General features: G+C 41.5%; 1 protein-coding gene across 1 annotated transcript in view; it reads right to left on the bottom strand.

Moving 5' to 3' along the window:
• The window catches only part of DHX35 (DEAH-box helicase 35), an 844,978-nt gene that overhangs the window by 486,430 nt on the left and 335,392 nt on the right, over nt 1–23,156 (bottom strand). Inside the window, exon 10 of the mRNA XM_044090458.1 lies at nt 16,154–16,250. Coding sequence (XP_043946393.1) covers nt 16,154–16,250 — 97 coding nt within the window. The remainder of the gene's footprint in view (nt 1–16,153; nt 16,251–23,156) is intronic.

The raw sequence follows: 23,156 nt of genomic DNA on the forward strand, positions 1-23,156 counted from the left end.
CGTTCGAAGAGCTAGGAACTCAGGGACCACCGAAAGGGAAGTCTCCGAGGCAGATGTCGAGCCGAGCTCACCGAGGCTCAAGGGGAAGAGCGGGTTCGGACAAGGGTCCGATGCCACTCACCCCTCGGAGGAGACCATGGAAGCCCGGCCACAATCCCTCTAAGGAAGGTCTCAAGAGGAGATAAGAGTAGAGGCTGAAGGAACAGAAGGGGTATCCGTCCCTCAGCCGTAGCAGTAACCATTCGAAGACTCCAACTCCAAGCTCTGGGGTAGAGTTGAAGGAGGAACTGCAACGGGTGTGGACCAATAGTCGCCTGTTGAGACGGACTATGTAACATTTGGGCCAGTGCCTGTGACTTAAGTAATCTACTGACCACTCTCTAAGTCATGGTCAGAAAGCCTGGATGACCTTGAAGATCGGCTCCGATGGCTCCGTTCGAGAGGAGAGGTGAAGCTGGAGCGAAAGTATCGGCTCAAGGAAGGAGACCTAGACCTCTTCCTCGAAGGAGCCATCGGAACCGATGAAACTATTGAACCTGTCGGAGCCGACAACTTATCGGAGCCGACAGGTAACTTCGATGCATCGGCTCCAGCCGGAGCCGATACAGCCACAAAGTAACGGTGTCGGAGCCGATCGGAGCCGACACCGATGCCTGAGCCACATGGTGGTCGGAACCGATGAGCCGACACCGAAGTGGTCGATGCGATTCGGCACCGATAGCCATCGGTGCGAAGGCTTAATTAAGCCAGAATCGGCTCCAGCCGTGGCCGATCTCGACTCAGAACGCAGTGGAGCCGAGGCCGCAGGCTTTGACACAGAAGCCTGGGCCTTGGAAGACTTGTAGTCTTGGATGGAGCCGACTTAGCCGGAGAGCCCTCCGACAGAAACCTCAGTATCAACTTATTTCTTCTTTCCTGCAGGACTCTCTGGCTGAAAGAATGACAAATAGCACAGGAGTCCTGCAGGTGAAGAGGCCCCAGGCAGTACAGGCAAGAAGTGTGACCATCTGTCAGAGACATTTTCTGACAGCACGAGTCACACTTCTAAAGCCTGAGACCCTTTCTTTGACATGGTGCAAACACAGACACACACACCAGTCAAAGAATTAAATTAAATATACCCAAAGGTATAACTAAAAAAACACACACACCCTAACAGGGGGGGGATGGGATGGGAGAAAGTCTGACTAAAAAAATAAGAAGAGACAGACAAATTTCTGTCAGAAAATGTTTAAAACTAAATAAAAACTAACAATAAAGGGTTTTTAAGTTAAAAGGGGCTAAATTAGCGAATTAGCAAATCACTTACCAGGAGCTGGTAAAGGAGGACCTCATAAGCGGCAACGAGATCTGGGTACTTACCACCTTGCATCATGGGATATGGGGCTGCCTCGAGCTGGTAAAAGTGACTCTCGAGCTTAGCAAGTGCCGAGTCGGAGCCGAGGGATCGGCTCCGAACCCATCAAGCAAGAATGAAGGCGAGATTGACAACTTAACATTAAGCAATTTACTGATAACCCAGAATGTTTTATGGAGAATTGGGAAATAAGGTAAAATGAAATATAAAGACTGCCAAAAAAGAGGAAGTAGGTACATTTTGGAGAAGTATCTATGAAGATCCTGTAGAACATAACAAAGATACTAAATGGATAGAAAAAGTAAAATAAAGAAAGAATAAGAAGTTTAACGGTACAGGACATGAAATGGAATGAAATAACAGCCAGAGAGATTGAAACAAAGTTAAGAAAAGCCTTTAACTGAAAACCTCAGGCCCAGATGCAGTACCTAACTTTTGGTTAAAAGTATCAAATTCTTTGCACAAGGATTTAGCCATGAGCAAGAACTATTTATAGGTGCACCCTGAACAGACATCACACTGGCTAACAACAGGCAAAACAATGCTCTTACTTAAGAGTGAACCAGCAAGCTACCCTAAAAATTATAGACCAATAACTTGCCTTCCAATGACGTACAAACTATACACAGGAATCGACACCGACAGAGTTTATAGTCATTTAGAAGAAAACACAATTATGGCAGTAGAACAAAAGGGCAATAAAAGAAAATCATATGGAACAAAGGATCATATGTATAGTGGAGAACTATAAAAAGGGGAAGAATCGAAGTATGGCATGAATTGACTACAAAAAAGCATTTGATAGTATCCCACATTCATGGATAAAAGAGTGCTTAAAATGTATAAGATACACCCTACACTGATTTGACTACATTACAATAACCAAGAAACAGTGGCAGACCATTTTGCAATTAAGCAATGATAAAGGAAAGATTATTATCCCAGGGACAAAAATTCAAAGGGGATATTCCAAGGTGACTCTCTGTCACCGTTGCTATTCTCCCTTGCCATTAATCCATTAAGCTGTTTACTTAACAGCTTAGGCCATGACTACAATTTGGCTCCTAGAAAACAACAAAGTCAAATGACTTCTCATCTTCTCTTTGTCAATGATTTAAAACTGTATAGCTCATCAGATGAAGAACTGAAAGCACAGCTGCAGGTTGTCAAAACTTTTTCAGATGATATTAGAATGTCATTTGGTCTTGATAAATGTGCAAAAGCAACCTTTAAAAAAAGGAAAACTGCAACACCAGGAAAATATCAGTTTGGGACAAGAATGTGATATAAAAGAACTTGAGCAAGAGGGAGTATATAAATACTTGGGAACTGATGAAGGATCAGCAATAAAACATGAACAAATGTGAATAAAACTCAGCAAGGAATACTTTAGAAGACTTAAATTAATCCTGAGAACAGCGCTAACATCTAGGAACAAGATCCAAGCTATAAATCAATTTGCTTTCCTGTCCTAACATACAGTTTTGGAGTGATTGACTGGCCCCAAAAAGTGTTGGATAGATTAGATATTAAAACAAGAAGGATGCTTCATGCTCACTAAATGATTTACAAAAATCAGTGTATACCAAGATTATATATTCCCCATTCCGAAGGAGGGATGGGCCTCCTTGAAACCGATTACATGTATAGAGCTGCAATTGTGGGACTCCACACATATCTACTGACCTCACAAGATCCAAATGTAGTGAAAGTTTTGAAACATGAGGAGAATAAATCTAAGATGACTTCTCTGCTTAATTTAGCAGAAGCATATCGACGTCATCCAGGAATGGAAATCAAACCAGAAGTAGATAAAAACCAGGCAACAACTGAATGTGCCAAAAAACAAAAGAAAGAATATAAGGTGAAGGACCAGATAAGAAGGCAAGAAATGTGGAAAAAACATAAATATAGTTGCAAGTATACAAAACTTCTGGAAAAGCCTCATATTGATTAAGAATGAATGCAGGAATGGTTAAGCTGAGGCGAATTAAAACCAAGAAATGAAAGGTTAATATTGGTAGCCCAATAATAGTGGGCTACGTACATGCTGGTTTACAAATTCCATTGAACATGTGGGAGAAACAGACAAATGTAGGTTTTGTAAAACTGAACTGGAAACAGTCACACACCTTGTTGCTGGTTGCGACACACTAATGGCAGAAGGACTGTACACTGAAAGGAATAACAATGTTGAGAGACTGTTGCACTGGGGATTGTGCAAACATGATATCGAAGTGGCTGAAAAACACTGGAAACGTGAGCCACAAGGCATCATAGAAAATTATGAAGTTTATATCACATGGGATCACCCATTGCCAACAGTTCAAAAGACAGATGCTAGAAAACCGGATACAGCGGTACAAGAAAAGAAGATAAAAGTAGCACTGGTCATTGAAATCATCACACCTAGTGACTATAGTGTCTTGCGTACAGACCGACACAAAGTCATAAAATACCAGGATCTGCAGGCAGAAACGACAGCAATGTGGAAGAAAGATACTAATACAGTTCCAACAGCAGTAGGAGCAATGGGTTTTATAAAAAAGAATTTATAATCATATTTAGATATGTTACCCATTCATATAACCCTGTACGAATTGCAGAAGGAGTCATTACTCATAGGTTCATAGATTACTACTAGGCTAATTGCCCTTGTGGGCCATTTTAAGCCTAGCCAATTACCCCATGTGAGAATCAAACCCTGCACCTTGTGCATGTAAGGTAACCGCCTTAACCATTATGCCACCCTCCCTTGCGGGTGCTGCAAAGAGCACATTTGTGGCTGACATCAAAGATTCAAACAATACTCATTTCATTAACTTAAATCATACTTTGACTTAGGAATGGAGTCCATTCCCATCATGGTATTAGAAACCCAAAAGATTTGGAGAAATTAGAAGAAAGCATGCTGCTGAAACAAGAGTGATCATGGCCACCATGGACCCAAATACCCAAAGAACTGAATCCACTGGGGAACGTTTGGCTAGAAGAATGTAAGGTACATGATGTCAGAGAGATAACAGTCTATCCAGATGTAGAAACATCTTGCCATGGAGAGTGTCGATCCCAGCCCCAGTGAAGTTGAGAACCTGTACTGGAGCCAACTGGGACTTGTTGATGTTTATAGTTATGCCCAGATAGTGAGCGGTCTTGAGAAGAAGATCCCTGGCTTGATACAGTCGATGCCTGGAGGAAGCAGAAAGGAACTAATCATTCAGGCAGAGGAAGACCCGAACCCCCTGCAGCTGCAGGTGAGCCGCTACTACCACCATCACTTTGGTGAACACCCTGAGGGTGGTGGTGAGCCCAAAGGGGAGCGTTCTGAACTGAAAATGACTGGCTCCCAGACAGAAGCGAAGGAACCTTCAAGGGCGTCTGTTCATCTTGATGTGATAGTACGCATCTTCGAGATCCACCAAGCACATCCAGTTGTTTATCTGCAAGAAGGGCAGAATGGATTGAAGTGTGACCATCTGGTATCTCATTTTGGCAACTGATAGATTTAGGGTTGAAAGATCCAGGATGGGTCTTAAATCCTCTGTTTTCTCTGGCACTAAAAAGAACATGGAATAAATAACTGATCCGGACTGGTCTGGGGTGGGGTGGGCTGGAGGACTCTTTTTTCGAGCAGCTTGGAAATTTCTTCAGCTGGCTGCTCCCATTGCATGGGTGGAATGTCCGGGAGTTGTCTGGAAGGGAGCCCCCTCTGTCATGAGGGCGGCGTCTGTCATATCCCCCTCTGTCTCTGGGGGAAGGCGAGTCCTGAGCATCATGGGAAGAGCCTTGAGATTTCTGGACCCACATCTTCTTCACCCCACGATGATTCCTAGAGAAGGATCATTGTGGGGTTGGGAAGTGAATCCCGAAGGCATACAATGTCTTCCTGTCTTTCTTGCTCTGGACTAAAGTGTCTCGAACAGTCTTGCCAAAAAAGGTGGAACTGTCATGGGGGCATTCGTGAACGATGTCTTGAAGGGCTCCAAGAAAGTACAAAGACGGAGCCAGGCGTTACGCCTGTTCCAGCAGCCCTAGAGGCAGCTTCCGCAGCATGTGATAGCAGCCTCGTGGAAGTATTACATATTGAAGTAAGGGTGGCCATATTAGAGGGAAACACCTTTTTGTCCTCAGCCGACATGGACCCCGGGGCAATTCAGAGACCTCTTTGACCAGGTCCTGCTGCAGTCTGATAACGTGTATCATGCAGTTCAGCGCACGCAATGTAAACATAGCCGACGCTAAGCCCACTTCCCAAAATGGTCCATAGTCCACGACTCTCGGTCCGGAGGATGGATGGTAGCGCTCTCCTTAGGAAGCTCTTTTTTGATAGCCGCCGCCACCACCATGGCATCGACCAGGGATACCTTCAACCAATGTTGCCTATCTAGTGAGTATTTTTTTCACGGGCTTGGGAATAGGCTCAACCGTATCAGGTTCCTTCCATGTTCTGGATGAAATTAAATCCACAAGGGGATCTGCGGGAGGGGGCGCTGTTCCAAATGCCTCCAGAAACACCGAGTCATCCAGACTGGGCTTTTTGGTAGACAACTCTCCTCAATGATACAGGATTTCCAAAGGAGACATCTTTCAGGGATGATTAGGGGGAACCCTCCCCTTCCTCCAAGTCAGTATCTTCCATGAGGGACTCCAGTGTGGACTCCAACTGCCTCCTCTTGCATGTGTTTCTAAGGGAGCTCCTCAGTGGGTATTCCTGGGGAGGAGTCAGAAACCTCGGGGAGCTCTCTGGGGTGGGGGCCTCCTGGGGTGTAGTGGCAAAGTACAGTTGTGTACACTTACCATAAATGTAGATGTTCGAGTGTATTCACTGTTGCAGTCATTACACTTGGGTTATCCTGCTGGCAGGCTACCCTCAGTCGCCCTGAATTTCAAAGTCTAGGTCCGGCGTCAGTTGCTGTTGCCTCTTCCCTGATGTCAGTGCGCCAGGGATATAAATGATGCAGCCGATGCCATTTTCTTTAGTTTTTCTTGCCCCGGATGTCAGGTGCCCCTAAAAGGGTAGGCTAAAAAAAATGCCAATAAATCATGCATGCACCAAAATATATTATACCTTCATCTACAAGCAAATACACCACATAGGTTGTATAGATTAGAGAATTGCAGATAAGTTCCAATAAAGAAATGGGGGATGGTGGGTGGGTAACCTGGACTGCAACAATGAATACACTCGAACATCTACATTTACAGTAAGTGTACACAACTGTACTATGTTATTCGTGCTTCACTGTTGCAGTCATTACACTTGGGTTGAATCCCAAAGCTATGGTTGGGAGGTTGGAGCTAATATAGCATTAGGAACGGCTATGAGGCCCTGCAGAACTGCAGTAGCAAAGCCTGCCCTGGATTTAGAGTAGAGTGATAAATGATAGTGCTTTGTAAAGGTGTACACTGAACTCCAGGTAGCAGCCTCTAAAATGTCTTTGGTTGGTACTCCCCTGAGGAAGGCTGCTGAAGTGGCTGCTGCTCTGGTTGAATGTGGCCTAATGCCCTTAGGCACTGGCTTGCCATGTTGTGAATAGCAGAAACGAATGCAGTGGCCTATCCACTTAGAAATAGTCTGCTTTGAGATAGCCTTTCCTTGTGATCCTGCAGCATATGCCACTAGTAGTTGCTCCGTCTTTCTGAAAGCTTTGGTTCTGCTCAAGTAGAAGCATAGTTGTCTGTGTATGTCCAAAGAATGCAGAATTCTCTCCCCCTTATTCTGTGGGTTTGGATAAAAAGTAGACATATGAATAACTTGGTTAAGGGCCACACTGGACACTACCTTAGGCATAAATGTCGGGTTTGTCCTCAGAGAAACCCTGTCTGGATAAAAAATGATAAATGGTTCCACAGCCATGAGCGCTCGTAGCTCTGAGACTCATCTTGCAGAAGTTATTGCTAGGAGCAGAGCTGTTTTCCAAGATAAAAACTTTATATCAGCTGTAGCGGCTGGCTCAAAAGGAGGCAGTGTGAGTTTTTCCAAGACATAATTGAGGTCCCATGCAGGTATTGATGATCTCCTTGGAGGCCTTAAGATTTTGGCTCCTCTGAGGTACTGCCTTAACAAAGGATGAGAAAAGATTGGTGGCTCTGCATTATAATGAGCCGAAATGGCAGAGGCATGAATTTTTATTGATGAAAAGGATAGGCCTTTGTCCAGCATCTCAGTTAAGTATTGCAACATCTGAGGAATATTTGGTACAGCTGTGTCAATTCCTTGTGCCTGGTTCCAAGCACAGAATCTCTTCCATTTTCCAGGGCAAGATTTTCTGGTACTAGGCCTTCTGGCCTCCAAAATGACATCCATCACAGCTTTAGTGAGAGGTGCGTTTTGCATGGCTACATTATCAGCCATGCTGCCAGATTTAAGGTCTTTAGCTGGCTGTGCAGTATCTGATTGTCTTGTTGGGATAGTAGATGAGGTGTTTGAGGCAAGGTCCAAGCCGGGCACTGAGACAAGTTCCTTAGAATTGGATACCAGTACTGGCGGGGCCAGTCTGGGGCAATCAGTATAATTTTTGGCTTCTCTTGTCTGACCTTTAGGAGTAACTTGGGGAGGAGAGGCAGTGGAGGAAAGGCATATACTGCTAAGTTTTTCCAGTTGAAAGATAGGGCGTCCACTTTCCATGCATGTCTGTGATAAGCCCTTCTGCAGAATCTTTTTAGTTGGTAGTTGTGAGGAGAGGCAAATAGATCTATCTCTGGGCATCCCCATTTCCTTGTTATCATGTTGAAGACTTGTGGATCCAATTTCCACTCATGGGGATCCATGAGGTTTCTGCTTAGTTTGTCTGCCAGAGTATTTATCTTTCCTGACAGGAATTGTGCCTACAGATGTACTTGGTAAGTCAATGCTGTGTCCCACAAAGTCATGGCTAGTCTGCAAAGGGGGTAGGAATGAGTGCCTCCCTGCTTGTTTATATACCACATGACCGTGGTGTTGTCTGTCTTTATCAGTAGTTGTCCCGGATGAAGTAGGTCCTTGAAGGCTGTCAGGGCATTCTGAACAGCTAGCATCTCTTTTTGATTGATATGTAGATGCATTTGGTTTGCGGACCATGTGCCTTGAATACACCTTCCTGCCATGTGGGCCCCCCAGGCATAATCTGATGCATCCGTTGTTAATGTTTGCCTGGCTGGGGGTAAAGTGAATGGCTGCCCCTTGTTCTGGTGACAAGCCTTCGCCCACCATCAAAACTCCTGTTGCAGGCAGGGAATGAGAGTAATTATTGTTTCCAGACTGTGGCAATGTTCAGTCCAAACACTTTTTAGGTACCATTGAAGTTTCCTTATATGCAGTCTTGCATATGGAATTAGCAGAATGCAGGATGCCATGAAGCCCAAAGCCTGCAGAATTTTTCTTGCAGATAACTGGGCCTTTGTTGCTAACAGGTTGAAATAGGTAGTCAGTTGTCTTTGTTTGTCTGGCGTGAGATAAGCCATCTGGGCAGTTGTATTTAAGCTTGCACCCAGGAATATTATCTCTTGAGAGGGTACTAGTTTTGATTTCTTTTCGTTGACTGTGTACCCTAGGCCTGTTAGAAATCTCTTTACAAACACCAGATGTTGTAGTAGAATGTCCTTGTTCTCTGCTTGAATGAGGCAGTCATCCAAGTAAGGATATATTTGTATTCCTCTTTGTCTGCAGAATGCAATTACTGGTGCCACGCACTTTGTGAAGACCCTGGGCGCAGTAGATAAGCCAAAGGGCAGTGCAGAGAATTGGTAGTGCATTGAGCCAGCTTTGAATCTGAGGTATCTTCTGCATGTTGGTCTGATTGGGACATGCAGGTATGCCTCTTTTAGGCCTAAAGTCACTAGCCAAACCTTCTTGCCCAGCATGGGCAGAAGTTACTGTAGAGTCAACATTTTGAATTTTGGTATATCCAGAAATGTGTTTAGAATAGATAGGTCCAGTATTGGTCCCCAGGTGTTGTCCTTTCTTGGGACCAAGAAAAGTCTTGAATAAAATCCTTGTCCCTGCTCTTGCTCTGGTACTTGTTGAATGGCCCTCATGTCCATGAGGGATGAGACTTGTTTTTGTGCCTCTGCCCACTGATGTTTTGGCAGGTTTGGCCAACCGTTTGTCCTTGGCAGGGTATGGAAGTGAAACTTGTACTTTTGTGACATTATGTCTAGGACCCATTTGTCCTGGGTTATTACATGCCAATTTTGAGAAAAAAGTGCCAGTTTTCCTCCCAAAGGTGCTGCCAGAAGATAAAAGCTTGCTGCAGGCAGGGGGAGGTCATTGGGACTGTTTCCTGTATGGCTGTGATTTGTCTTCTCCACTTTTGGAGGTAGAAGCACCCCATTGTTTACACCTGTACGAACCATGGGGCTGGGATCTGCCTCTTGGGCGTCTATCTGCCCCTTTGTGGTCTGTCTGATACTGGAAAGGACCAATTCTTTGTAAGCCAGTGCCTGCTAAATATAGGTGGCTGTACCTGTAAGAAATCCTTAACCGTTTGCATAGATTTAGCTTTGTCCTCCATTTTCTTTAACACCTCTTCTGCTTTAACACCAAATATTATTAAAATGCATCTACTTTAATTCCTTCCTATCAAACCTCAGTATCATTATATTAAAGTAGATACATTTTAATAATATTTAGTAGACTCATAGGAGTATTTTAGTTGTATAGATTCTTAGATGTAAATAGATTGTTTAAGTACTGTGTGAAATTCTGGATTTGATACATTTATCAAAAAATTCCTTTTTTGTAGAGCCAGTTATCATATTATAAAATCAACAGTCATGGAATGTTAGTCGAATGATTATTATAATGGTTATTTCAATATATTTTTTAACATTTTTATGAAGTTTTATATATATACTAGTGGTATTATAACAATCAGATACATTCAGTATTTAGATTGTAACAAAAATGTAGTATGTTGTTTTAAATTGACACAACAAGTTTGGCGCCAAAAAAATGTATAAATTAACAGCTTGATGACTGAATAATTGATTCTGATGAAGTCCACATTGTAGTGGATGAAAGCGCTAGATCCGTACTTTTAAATTTTGTGTTTATTTTCGAACATTAAACCGGTGTTATTATTGCTGGTGCGAGTGAGCGTCTTCTTTCAGACATCCTACATATAGTGTTTATACATTTTTACGTTGGTTGAGGTTTCAAACACTATATGAAGAAAGACATGTCAGAACTTTCGGATTGTGCATCCCAGGCAGGTATGTCCCAAGCCCTAGGCAGCATTCTACCTTCATCTAGGATGATGCCACAATACAGCAAAAAACTGACTGATTTCAATAACTGGCTTAGCTTCTGGTGTCACAACAGCAGGAACCAGTATTTGTCTGCTTGGGGAGACTTGGTTGACAGTCCTCAGTGCTTTGCAAGAGATGGTGTTCACCTGTCTTCAAGGCATTCGGATACTGCCAAAGACACTTGCCTCCCCCATAGTGCCTTTTTTTAGGCAATGTCCAAACAACAAAAAGTCTGATGTAAAGAAATCCACTAAAGAGAAACTCAAGGTCATGCTGCTTAATGCTAGGAGTTTAAACAGTAACTGTACTCCCTGGAAGCACTCCTCACCTTGGAAGATGCTGGCATTTGTGCAGTCACTGAGACTTGGTTCAAGGTCGCTGAGAGCACCCTGGTGGTATAAGGCTATAATGCCTTTCACAAGTTCAGACGCCAAAACAAGCGTGAAAGAACCAAAGGTGGAGGTATTTCCATCTTCATTAAATCCAAATATACCTCGAGACTGGTGAAACAGTATGACTCTCTTGAGCCACTCCAGGTCCAATTGACTAAAAGTAAAACACCCCTCCACATAATCGCTACATACAGGTCCCCTACCATGAACCAAGAGAAGCACAACGCCTACCTGGACGTGCTAGAGTTGCTCAGTAGACAGTCAAACACCTTGGTAATGGAAGACTTCAACTATCCCGACATCGATTGTGTGACTTACATGAGCGCACACACACACACACACACACACACACACACACACACACAGACACACACACACACACACACACACACACACACACACACACACACACACACACACACACACACACACACACACACAAAATCACTAGGAGGTTCCTGGTCTTTGTTAGTTCAAATGCCCTGGAGCAGTTGGTCCACAACCCCACAAGGGGCTCAAATGTCCTGGACCTAGTGCTCACCAACATGGGGTGGTCCCTGCATTACTCCCTGCATGTTGCCCTCCCTGATAAGGTCAGACCATAAGTCTGTCTCATTTGAAGTAAACTCAAACCTGACAACCACACAGGAGTAAAAAAAATGAAAAATGTCTCCAAAGCAAACTCTTGCCTACTAAGCGATGGAATATAAAGTTTCAAAGCCCCTGCCAACATAGCCAACAATGACTCTTATGCAGAGGAAGACACAAATGCCCTATACAGCCACTTAAACAAATGCACTGAGTCGGCTGTACCCAATAGGAACAAAACCAGGTCTTCAATCACCATGTCCACATCGGTAAGAAAAGCATTCTACATTGAATATCTCACAGATGAGAGCATTGCATCCAAGACCAGGGAGGTTATAGCTCCGCTGTACTTGACCCTTATCAGACCACTATTTGAGTACAATGCTCCCATCTACCACGAGAATCCAGGGCCTCCAAAACATGACATACACAGAAAGACTAAAAGCCCTGTCACTGTACTCTGTATCATACACGCTACTAACAGGCAACCTATGCCTGGCCTACAGAATAGTCTCAGACCCTGCCCTAATGGAAATGCTGCACATCCACAAATCAGATTGGACAAGAATAACTCACTCCAGGGATCTCATCCTAGCCTGTGACATTAACAGAACACACTGGAGAGACAGATACATCTCCCAGTGATTGCCACTCATCTGGAATAAGCTCCCACTCTATGTGAAGCAGAGCTCCTCAATGACCCTATTCAAGCAAAACCATGACATCTCAATGGGTGACCTTAAATTCACCCCATGGGTGGCACCTATGTCCCTCATGCACAGGGGCAGTCAGTGCCGATGACAGAATCGCTCTAACAATGAGCATCTAAATATGGTCAATAAGAGTACGCAGGTTATTACACAGCTAGGCTTGTAAAGGCCCTAGGGCCAATAGCCTATTAACCTCCTATGAACCTAAAATCAATTAATTAAATCATTTTCACAGACAGTTTTTTTTAAAATATCTGTATTACTTTACAAATGCCTGGTTGCTTACTTCTGTTTCACTTATATATGTTTTCAGTTTAAATATTATGGGAGTTTTCTAACCTAACTCCCTATAAAATGGACTCTGTTTAGTAGGGACAACGTGGTTAACAAAAAATAAATTAGCAAATCAATATAAAAATGTTATCCATCTCCATTTTCCTCGCCATTGACAGAAGTTATAAAAAAGATCATTAGTATTTCAAATACTTTATTACATATTTCTGCATTCCTCTGCCTCACACTGAAATCTCAGCTTTCAGGCATGGCTAGTTTTTTAGATGTATGGTGTATGATGAAGGACAAATTTGTCAGAAGAATCAATCCCATCTCCCATGCCAATTGAAGACTACTGTCAGAAATGTTTCACATGCCATACTTCCCTACAAACAGTGTAACTCACATATTCTTAAAGACCCCGTTGCAAAAGTATTCAACAAGCAGCCAGCAGTGATGTCAAATGGAGGAAGTGGACCACAGTGATATGCCTGTTTTCAGTCAGTTCTAAAAAATCATTTAAGAAGTGCACATAAACACAAATATAACTGTACATAGATATTTTTTCATGAATGCAGTAACAGCATTTGACACTTTTTAAAGGAAAGTATTTATGCAAAGAACAAGTATCGATGTCCACACCAAGACCTCAGTACCACCTATTCTTGCCACCACCCCCAGTACAACCTTCACTTAATTATGACCACATAGAAACTCTTGCAAAATAATCCATTCCTATACTGAAAGGCATTTGGGTAAGCATCTTCTCACATCTACTTACTCCAGCCTGCCAGGTGACCCTGTACTGTAACATGTCACTGCTGCCTCTGGTGCAGGGCCTTAAGCTCGGCAAGTTACTACAATGACATTCTAGTTTCACATACATGCAATCCTGGCAACATCACTGCAAGGGACAATTAACACAGATATCATTAAATCTTCGTAAAGAGTTAAGAACATTTGACATATTACAGAACAAGCACAGAAATTAGATGTCAGGGATGGAGGAAGGAATACAAAATGACTATGGCAGAAACACCCACGTACCAATTATTTCATGATTTTACAAGGATTAGTACTAGAATATTTTAGCCTGTGAATTATTTCTCAGATAGTATTTCCCACAGCCATCTAACAGTGTTAACACTGATATCTGGTCAGGGCAGGTGACATTGTGATTGGTAGCCAGATGTTGTAGAATACCCAATATATATGCAGCATGTGCAGTAACACCTGCTCCATAAAGCTTTGAACATTTTATCTCACTACCTTCACAGGCAGCATATTTTATTTGTATCTGTCTTTCCCTCATCCTCCATGTCTCCCTAGATCTTTTGTTTTCATGTAAAAGCATTACTGAAACTTTCTGTGCAGTTGCAACTGTGATAATGTACTCTCCCACACTGCCTCTGAAAACAAAAGACAAGTGCTACTGAGTTGTGACTACCCAGTTACCAAAAACAACAAATAAATGAAAAACAAACACTTGAAAGGAAGACAGTGCCTGCAGAGATCTGTGGATCACATTACAGAAACTGAAAACATACTTCCAGATTCTGTACATGAGAGCTATTGTATATGTACTTGAACTTTCCCCAAAGAGTGTTTATCTTCTCCACACAAACACTGTCTAGCAACCAGTGCAGTCTAACTTAACTACCTAATGACGTGATAGTCACACATGATTACTAGCTACAGGTAACAGGAGACCTAAAGAATCACATTGCACATGACAGCAAAAACTGAAAGACAATATGTGCAGAACAGCTGAGAAGCCCATTCTTCAAGGCTCTCAGTAAAAATAGAAATAAGTAAATAGAGTTACATGAGGAAAAGGAATACAGGAAACACTGTTGTGTCTATTAAACCTGGGGAAGGTGTTGTCCTGTTTCTCTGGTATGCAATGATTAATGACAGACCTGTCTGGTTAGCAATCTACTCCCAGGGTTTGTCAGCAGATGCACACCGAAGTCCTTCATAAGGTCATGGTGACATAGCTGTAAGGATGTCACCCTTCTATTTTGTAGTATTGTGTCATCTGTAGTAGAACATCTAACCAGTAACACAATCCTCTCAACAGCAAAGACCCAAGTCCAAGTCTGTAAAAAATTAATGTTCTTCCTAAATGCAATAAAAGCAGTCTATCTTTTGTCTTGTGCTACAGTTTAAAGGGGATATTTATATGCCCACTTAAGCACATCTCTTTTCAAATTATTTTTCTGTAAGTGACAAAGTGCAAAAAATGAGGGAACGTTGAACACAAGAGCAGTTTAACTTCATTACTATGACCTTCTTTATCTCAAACCATCTAAGATACAAACTAAGGACTTGTCCAGACTGGGAGCACTACTGACCTACATGCACAAAGCCAGCATTGTCTGCACTCAGTTCAAGAAATCTGTTGGAGGCTAGACCATAAGTGACACATCATAATGCGATTAAAGAACTGAAAACATGCTACCCTTTCACATATGAAGGTAACTGGAATGCTTCCAGTCAGACTCCAACTCATTTTATTGCCCACATCACTGTGTACCACATAAAATTCCCTACCTGAATGGATCTTCAATTACTACAGCAGCAGTATTGTGAAGCCTTTTTGTCTTAGCAATGCCAGAAGCTAAGTTAAAGAAGTCCATGCAATACTAGTGATAGCAGGATCAGTTCAAAGTCCTGCTTTTAACAAATTTCGCCACCACACTAACATTTTCTTGAAAGCTCTGCTGAAACTCTACATCACCGTAACAATTCTTGAAAGCTATACTAAAACTCTGTACTATTTCTTTTACCACTGTGGTCTTATATGAGTTGCTCTTCCATACACATGCTGTCATATCTCTGCACCACTAGAGCAGAATGGTTACTATCATTTGACCTCATGCCCCCTACCCAACATTGTGACTCACTTGCAAGTTTGCTACAAATAATGATGAGGTTACAACTTAGTAAAGAATCAGCAGAAATATTTCCAGGAAGGGTGGAAGTTTATCAGAAACTATATGGTAAGTAAGGGGCACATGCAGGTTACTATATCTAAAGTCATTACCAGAAAACCATACCATTCTTTGTACGGTTTCACAAGCACCTTTTTACAAGTACCCTTACGATATGGACTGTGACCAGCATTTGTCCTGCTTGAATGCAATACATGGAAGAACTGGAATACACAATTTGATAGCAGAGGAGTTGCACCCCTCCTCCAACAAACCCCTATAAAATAAATGAATGAATGAATGAATGAATGAATGAATGAATGAATGAATAAAAAGGATTCCGTACCACAGTGGCATAAGAAAATCTTGTTCTCTTGCAGCTTCTTAGCAGAAGAGCCCCAAATTGCCCCAGAACACTAACATGCAGTCATTTTAGCTTCACCTCTAGTTCAGGAGGAAAAAGCAGAGTCATCATATAACATGGACGATTTTGTCATTTGGGTAGTCTATGCAGCAGTAATATGAACACAAAACACCTTCTGTGTCATTCACAAGTTACAACAATTGCATTTAACCAGAAATGTGCAACGTCCACACTGCTATTGATTTTTACAACCATTTCTTTCTGTAAGTACTTAAAATAATACAAAGTTAAAGTGTAAACTGAAATACCTGGCCAGTTACGAATGCAAGAATATCTCCGTCACCCTCATTCTGGTGGATTTTCATCACAGTTTCTGCAGTAGCTTTTACATAATCTGGAACAGGACTATGGAAATAAAATGCAAGTTTTATTATCAAGAAACTCATCTTAAATCCATGACTCACTAAAATGTATGATAAACAAGAATGCGCATTGTGCCTTATGGTAACATAGTAAGCTAATATTATTAAAACTTTCAAGTATTTAATATTATGCTTTTGTGACGATAATACAAAGAAATATGGTCGCCTCACCAATCATAACCTGCTTATTATGTACTTGAGACATAATTGGGCCCAAGGGGTAAATCTTGGCATCCATGTCGAGAACACATAAGTTAGAGCTATGATCGGTCAGACAATCATAATTCTTTGTAGTGCATGGAGCTTTACCTGCTCCATGTAGTACTAGTTACAGGGCAGAAAACTGCAAATTGTTTTGCCGGCTTTCAAAGCCGTAAAACACGGACAAGGTCAAAAAAGCAACATAATGCTGTACATCATGTTTACACTTACCTTTCACACCTCTCCATTGTCCGTATTTTCGCAGAACGTCCAGATTATTGCTTCATATTCTTGGTGTGTTCCTCATAAAATCTGTGGTTTTCAGACAAACCACTGAGGACTGAAGCCATTAAATAATGGCATGCATTGGACTTTCAGAGTTCATATCCTTCAGAAATTGTATGCAAACACAAATCCTTTTACTCTAGCACGTTTCTAAGTTCATAAAGTTCATTACCAGAATTGGCACCAGGCAGAAACAATTTTTTACTCTGACACTGTCATTTGCTTGTCAGTACAGGCAGATTTTACTGCCTAGCATGGGACCCAATCAACAACTTTCGCAGGGGATGCTTAAGATTTGTTAAGGGCAGGTTGCTCACTATTCTGGGGATTAACTGGTTTGTTTTTTTCCAAATACTTCAGCATAATCAGCGCACTCCATGCTTTACAAACTGTTTAACATGTCAGGACATAGATGCTGCACATATCACTAAAAAAAAATGCAATATGAGCAAAAGATGACTGATTTCAATAACTGGCTTAGTTTCTGGTGTCTTTCCAGGGGAAATAAATATTTGTCAGCATGGAAGGACATGGTTAACAAAACCACACTGCTCTGCAAAGAGTGGTCTTAACCTCTCTCCTGTAGGCTTCCAAATATTAGCTAAAATTATATCCACTGACTTGGAGCCTTTCCTAGGCAATGTCAAATTGACAAACTTACCGACATAGCAAATAAAACCTAAACAAATCTAAATATGTTACTGTTGAATGCTAAGAGCCTAAACAAGAAACTCCACACCCTACAAGTTCTCCTCACTCTAGAAAATATAGACATCTGTGCTGTTACTGAGACATGGCTTAAATCAGCAGAAAGTACTCCAGTGGTGCAAAGCTTCAGTGCCTTCCACACATTTACATACACACATTTAGACCATCTGCTGCACAAACAGGGACAGGATGATGCCCTGGAATTTATCCATGTGCAAATAACCATAGACAAAGCCCTATACCATATACTAGCAAGCAACAAGTTACCCTTTTATGTCTCTAGAATCCCATAACTCATACCTCGACCTACTGGATACACTCACTATTAAACCAAATACCCTATTCATGAATGACTTTCACTACCCCTCTATAGTCTGGGAAACATACACTGCCTCAAACTCACAAACATAATGATTCATTGACTTCAATAACACAAATGCCTTTGAACAGATAGTGTGTACACCCACCACAGGTTCAAATATATTTGACCTGAGTTTGGACAATAAAGCTGTCTCCTTTAAAATAAAAATCAACTCACTCAGTAAACCCAGCAAACCTTGTAACAGCTGGGAACTATTCCAAGGCAAACTACATCCTATTAAGCTGTAGTTTGTCAAAATTCAATGCCCTTCCCAACCCTGAGTTCTCAGCAACCAACATGAAATTGTTCACAGAGACCCTGCACAACCATATAAATGGCTGTATACAGATTGCTATACCTACTAGAATTTAGCGCAGAATAAAACACACTGGTGAAATCCTAACTATAATAGGGTAATTAACAAAAGGAAAAAAACTCATGGCGAAAATCAGGAAGAGGAACTCCCATAATGATAGGAGCTCTCTAATACAAAACTAAGAGGACTAATTAAGTCCAAAAAGGCAATAAAAAGGTTTAGATAGCCTCACAGGCTAAAGAACATCATAAGGCCTTCTACAGTATGTCCAAAACCTCAAAGGCTGCAGACAGCAGTGTGCCGAACTGGTGGTCAATGGTGCCACCTCCACTGAACACAGCAACACAGCAAAAATTTCACCCCCTCCCCCCATAAAATACCTACTAGTATACCCCTCAAGTATTAACAGGGAGCGGGTCCTGGTGGCATTCTCTTAAGGCCAAAAATACAGCCTCATTAGGTCCAGATAAGATCCCAGGATGCTTCCCAAATAGCTTAAAACATAACCTATCAGGACCACTTGAGTCATTTTTCAACTATGGCCTCAAAACAGGCTTTGTACCATGAGACTGGGGGACAGCAACTGTTGTCCCACTTCACAAGGGTGGACTATTAACCGACCCCGAGAACTACAGTTCCATTAGTCTGAATGGTCTAATATGCAAAGTCATAGAACGAATTATGGAAATCCTCAACAATGACAGACAACCTTCAAACCCTGGACTCACCCCAGTTTGGCTTTGTTAAGGGAAGGTCTTGCCTACTTAACCTAGTAAACTTCTTCAAGAGGTTCACCATGGCTATGGATGAAGGGAATATGGTGCATACCACCTACCTTGACCTGACCAAGGTGTTCGATAGAATACTCCACTCAGGTATTGTTGACAAACTCTCAGAACTAGGCATAAAGCCTTACATAACTCACTGGAATGCAGGCTGGCTCACACATAGGACCCAAGAAGTCAGATCAGTCAGACCACTTCCATCAAGACATTGGTCACAGGCAGAGCACACAAGGGGTCCCTGTTAGGCCTGTTCCTGTTTTTCATCTGCTTCTCATAAGTCAAGGCTAATGTCAAAGGCTACGGCTCATCAAGTTCACAGATGACTGTAAATTGGGAGCTATCACAGACTCCCCCCATGATGACAACAACATCCTACAAGAGGGTTTAACACAAAACACACGACAAGTGCAAAAAATACAATTTCAAATTTAAAGTCTAGAATTCAATGCAAAGAACTACATTATACTGACATTTGAGGAATCATCCATCCAAGGTAATTACTTCATCTGAGAATGTATGTAAATAGTAATCTGGTGTTCAACCAACATGTAGCCAAGATAGTAAAAAATTCATTGTCACCCAATTCATAAACAAGGGTAAGGCATCCAGGTACAAGAAAGTAAGACTGTCACTCTACTCAGCCCTTTTCAGTCTCATCACTGAGTACAGTGCTCCCTTTCAGCGTGTATCCAACCAGGCACTTGCAACAGCTGGAATGTTCTCAAAGGATCCTCACCAGGAGAATCCAGGGTATGAATACCCTGTCTTACACAGATTACCTTCAGGTCCTATCTCTGTACTCAGTCTCCTACAGATTACTGAGAGGTCATCTACACCTAGCATACAAGACATCCTCAGCTCTGATGGACTTCTTGCACATCTACAAGACAAACAACACCAGAAACACTAGATCCAAGGATCTGAACTTTGCCTGCAACATAAACAGAGTGTACTGGAGGGACCGATGTGTGTCTCAAAGTAACCCCTCATTATGGAATAATCTCCCTATCTATGTAAAGCAAAGTTCACTCCTGGCACTATTCAAAAGAAACCTTGATCACTGAATGGGAAATTTTAAATTCACCCGTGGTCTGGCCCCCTTATCTCTGATGTACAGAGGTCAACATTAAGTAAATTAATCCCCAACCCTTAGCTACCTCTTTAGTAACATACTCCACTACATAGGCTTCCAAGGAACTTTGGGACAAAACTGGGTTGGGTTGCATGGCTAGGTTTGTAAAGACCCTGGTGATCGTTGGCCTAGTATAAAGCTATTAACCTATGAATCTGCACAGTATTCTGTCTACAAATTTATATGAAATACAGCAACATTTACCTAGTCAGTTGAATATACACATTATGACACTGGTTGATAAAAGTCAGGAAGAGGATTTCTAATAAACCAAGAACCAATGAAAAGAAATGTAACAAAAAACTAAAACACAATGGGTACAACTGTATGCGTATTACTGCAAGCTCAGGAGTGCTGAGAGGTACAGTGGGCACACACAGTATGGGTATTACTGCAGACCCAGGAGCGTTATAAGGTACAGTGGCTACACACAGTACGGGTATTACTGCAAGCTCAGGAGCATTGTGAGGCACAATGAGTACACACAGTATGGGTATTACTGCAAGCTCAGGAGCATTGTGAGGCACAATAAGTACACGCAGTATGGGTACTACTGCAGACTCAGGAGCGTTATAAGGTACAGTGGCTACACAAAGTATGGGTATTATTGCAAGCTCAGGAGCATTGTGAGGCAAAATGGGTACACACAGTATGGGCATTACTGCAGGAGGGTACACACAGTATGGGTATTATTGCAAGCTCAGGAGCATTGTGAGGCACAATGGGTACACACAACATAGGTATTACTGCAGGCTCAGGAGCATTGTGAGGCACAATGAGTACTCACAGTATAGGTATCACTGCAAGCTCAGGAGCATTGTGAGGCATGAGCCTTAATAATGAGTTACTTACAACCCCTGGGCTTGTACTACTGCCATCTCAAGAGCCTTTACTGCCCTTATTTAAGCCTCTGATTTTTTATAGAAATAAAATGTAAATTAACTAGTTTAAGTTACTTTATCATCTGATGTTGTATGCTGATGTAAAACAGTACTCAGCCAAAGGTTACACATGCGTTTTTAAACATAAAAAGCATGCATGCTTGTCTTGTTTTGCGATTTGTTGTGGAGGTGACTGGTAATAGCAGTTTTATTTGAATTTATATTGTATTTGTTATCACTATTTTTAACTGTTGGTAGGTAGTAAGAGACTGCTTATTAACAAGCTTTACTTTGATTCATATTTTGTTGTTTTACCTTTAGTTTCACTTTTGGCTATGAGAAAGGGATAGGTTTTGGACAGGCAAGCTCTAGCCACCACAAGGGGCCTAAGCAGCTATAAATTTGCACAGACTGCAGAGAGGAAAATTCTGAGCATATCAAAACAATCCTGTCTTGGTTTGTGATTTGTTGTGGAGTTGACTGGTAAGAGCAGTTTTATTTGAATTTATATTGCATTTGTTATCACTATTTTTAACTGTTTGTAGGTAGCAAGAGACTGCTTATTAACAAGCTTTACTTTGATTCGTATTTTGTTGTTTTACCTTTAGTTTCACTTTTGGTTGTGAGAAAGGGATAGGTTTTGGGACATGCAAGCTCTAGCCACCACAAGGGGCCTAGACAGCTATAAATTTACACAGACTGCGGAGAGGAAAATTCTGAGCATATAAAAACAATCCTGTCTTGGTTTATGATTTGTTGTGGAGTTGACTGGTAAGAGAAGTTTTATTTATTTTTACTGTTAAAAGGAGGTGCAACTGCAAGCTATAGTGAGCAGAAGCTACTGACGTAAAGAAATTACAACTTCTGTCTGGCTGGTAGAATTTGTATGGTCACAACAACTTTATTGTATTTTATTATTTAGTTGGACATTGCTGGTATAATTTTTGTCACAGAAGTTGATTTAAGTTTCTTTGAATTCTCTGCTACTGACTTTGTGTAATTTTTTTTCCTTTGCAATATTTTATTCAATTAAAGCTGAATATGGATTCCTTAAATGAGTATGCAATTAACGATTTGCTAATGCACAAGTATCTTGTACAGTGTAATAAATGCTGCGCATACTTAAAGGTAACAGCTGATAACACTGGTGATCTTTGTTCCTCGTGTCAAAAGTTGGAAGATTTGCTATTGCTAGAAGCAAATCTCGACTTAATGATGATGATTGCACATGTGCAATTGGCATGACTTGGAGAACTGTTGTATCATATATTAACGACTGGACTGAAGAACTAAATAATGTTAGGCGTAGAACAAATATAACAGATTTAGGAAATGATGCATCTATTTTCTGCAAAGAACATTCAACTCCTATGAAACATGATGAGGCCCCTGTGAACTATGGAATTGTGGATGCAAGTACTCAGCAATCTGAGGATCTGGTTTGTTTAGAAGGAAACAAAAAAAAGAAAGAAAGGAAAAAGTTCTCAACAAATAACAAGGAAGAAAAAGAAACTGACTAATGACTGTAAAGGAAAGAGAATATGTAATAAAAAGGATTCTGCTTTGTTATGTAACACACTGGTGACAGGGAATGAAGATATCTGTCTATCAGAAAACACTCAGTCTACAGAAAAAGGCATCCCCTTTCCAATGGAAAAGGTAGAAAAAAGAAGCAAGGGGCAGGTGAAAAGGAAGAAATCAAAACTGAATGTGGAAGGACTGAAGAACATTACTGTAAGAAAAAAGAAGAGAAAGACAGATGTTGACTAGATGGCTCAAGCTGTGAATTTACAATGCCAGCTGGATGAGAATTTAATACGCAATGATAACAGTGGAATTAATAAGACTAATAGTGATGAAGATCTATCCCTTGTAACAATTGATAGAGCAGAAATGACTGTATTAGAAGCTGAGGATACTTATATCTGCAGAGATGATAATGAACATTGAGTAGTGTTATGCTTGCCAAGAGCAAAAATAGAAGATGTGAAACAAGCCTTGGAACGCCTTAATGTAAGGAAGTATGGATCTGTTTTTATTCATGTTGGTACAAATGATGTCACCCAACAAAGCTTCTCTGACTGTTAGTCGGGAACTGACAGCCCTCCTAGATAGTATAGCTTGTACTGGTGTTAGGACATATTTTTCACAAATCACCTATAGAAAGGGTAGTCAGGTCACTGTGAATGAAAAGAGTTTTGGGATAAACACCTACATGGA

This window comes from Protopterus annectens, chromosome 12.part0 (genome assembly GCF_019279795.1).
Source record: "Protopterus annectens isolate FY-2018-M chromosome 12.part0, PAN1.0, whole genome shotgun sequence".
Taxonomy (NCBI): domain Eukaryota; kingdom Metazoa; phylum Chordata; order Ceratodontiformes; family Protopteridae; genus Protopterus; species Protopterus annectens.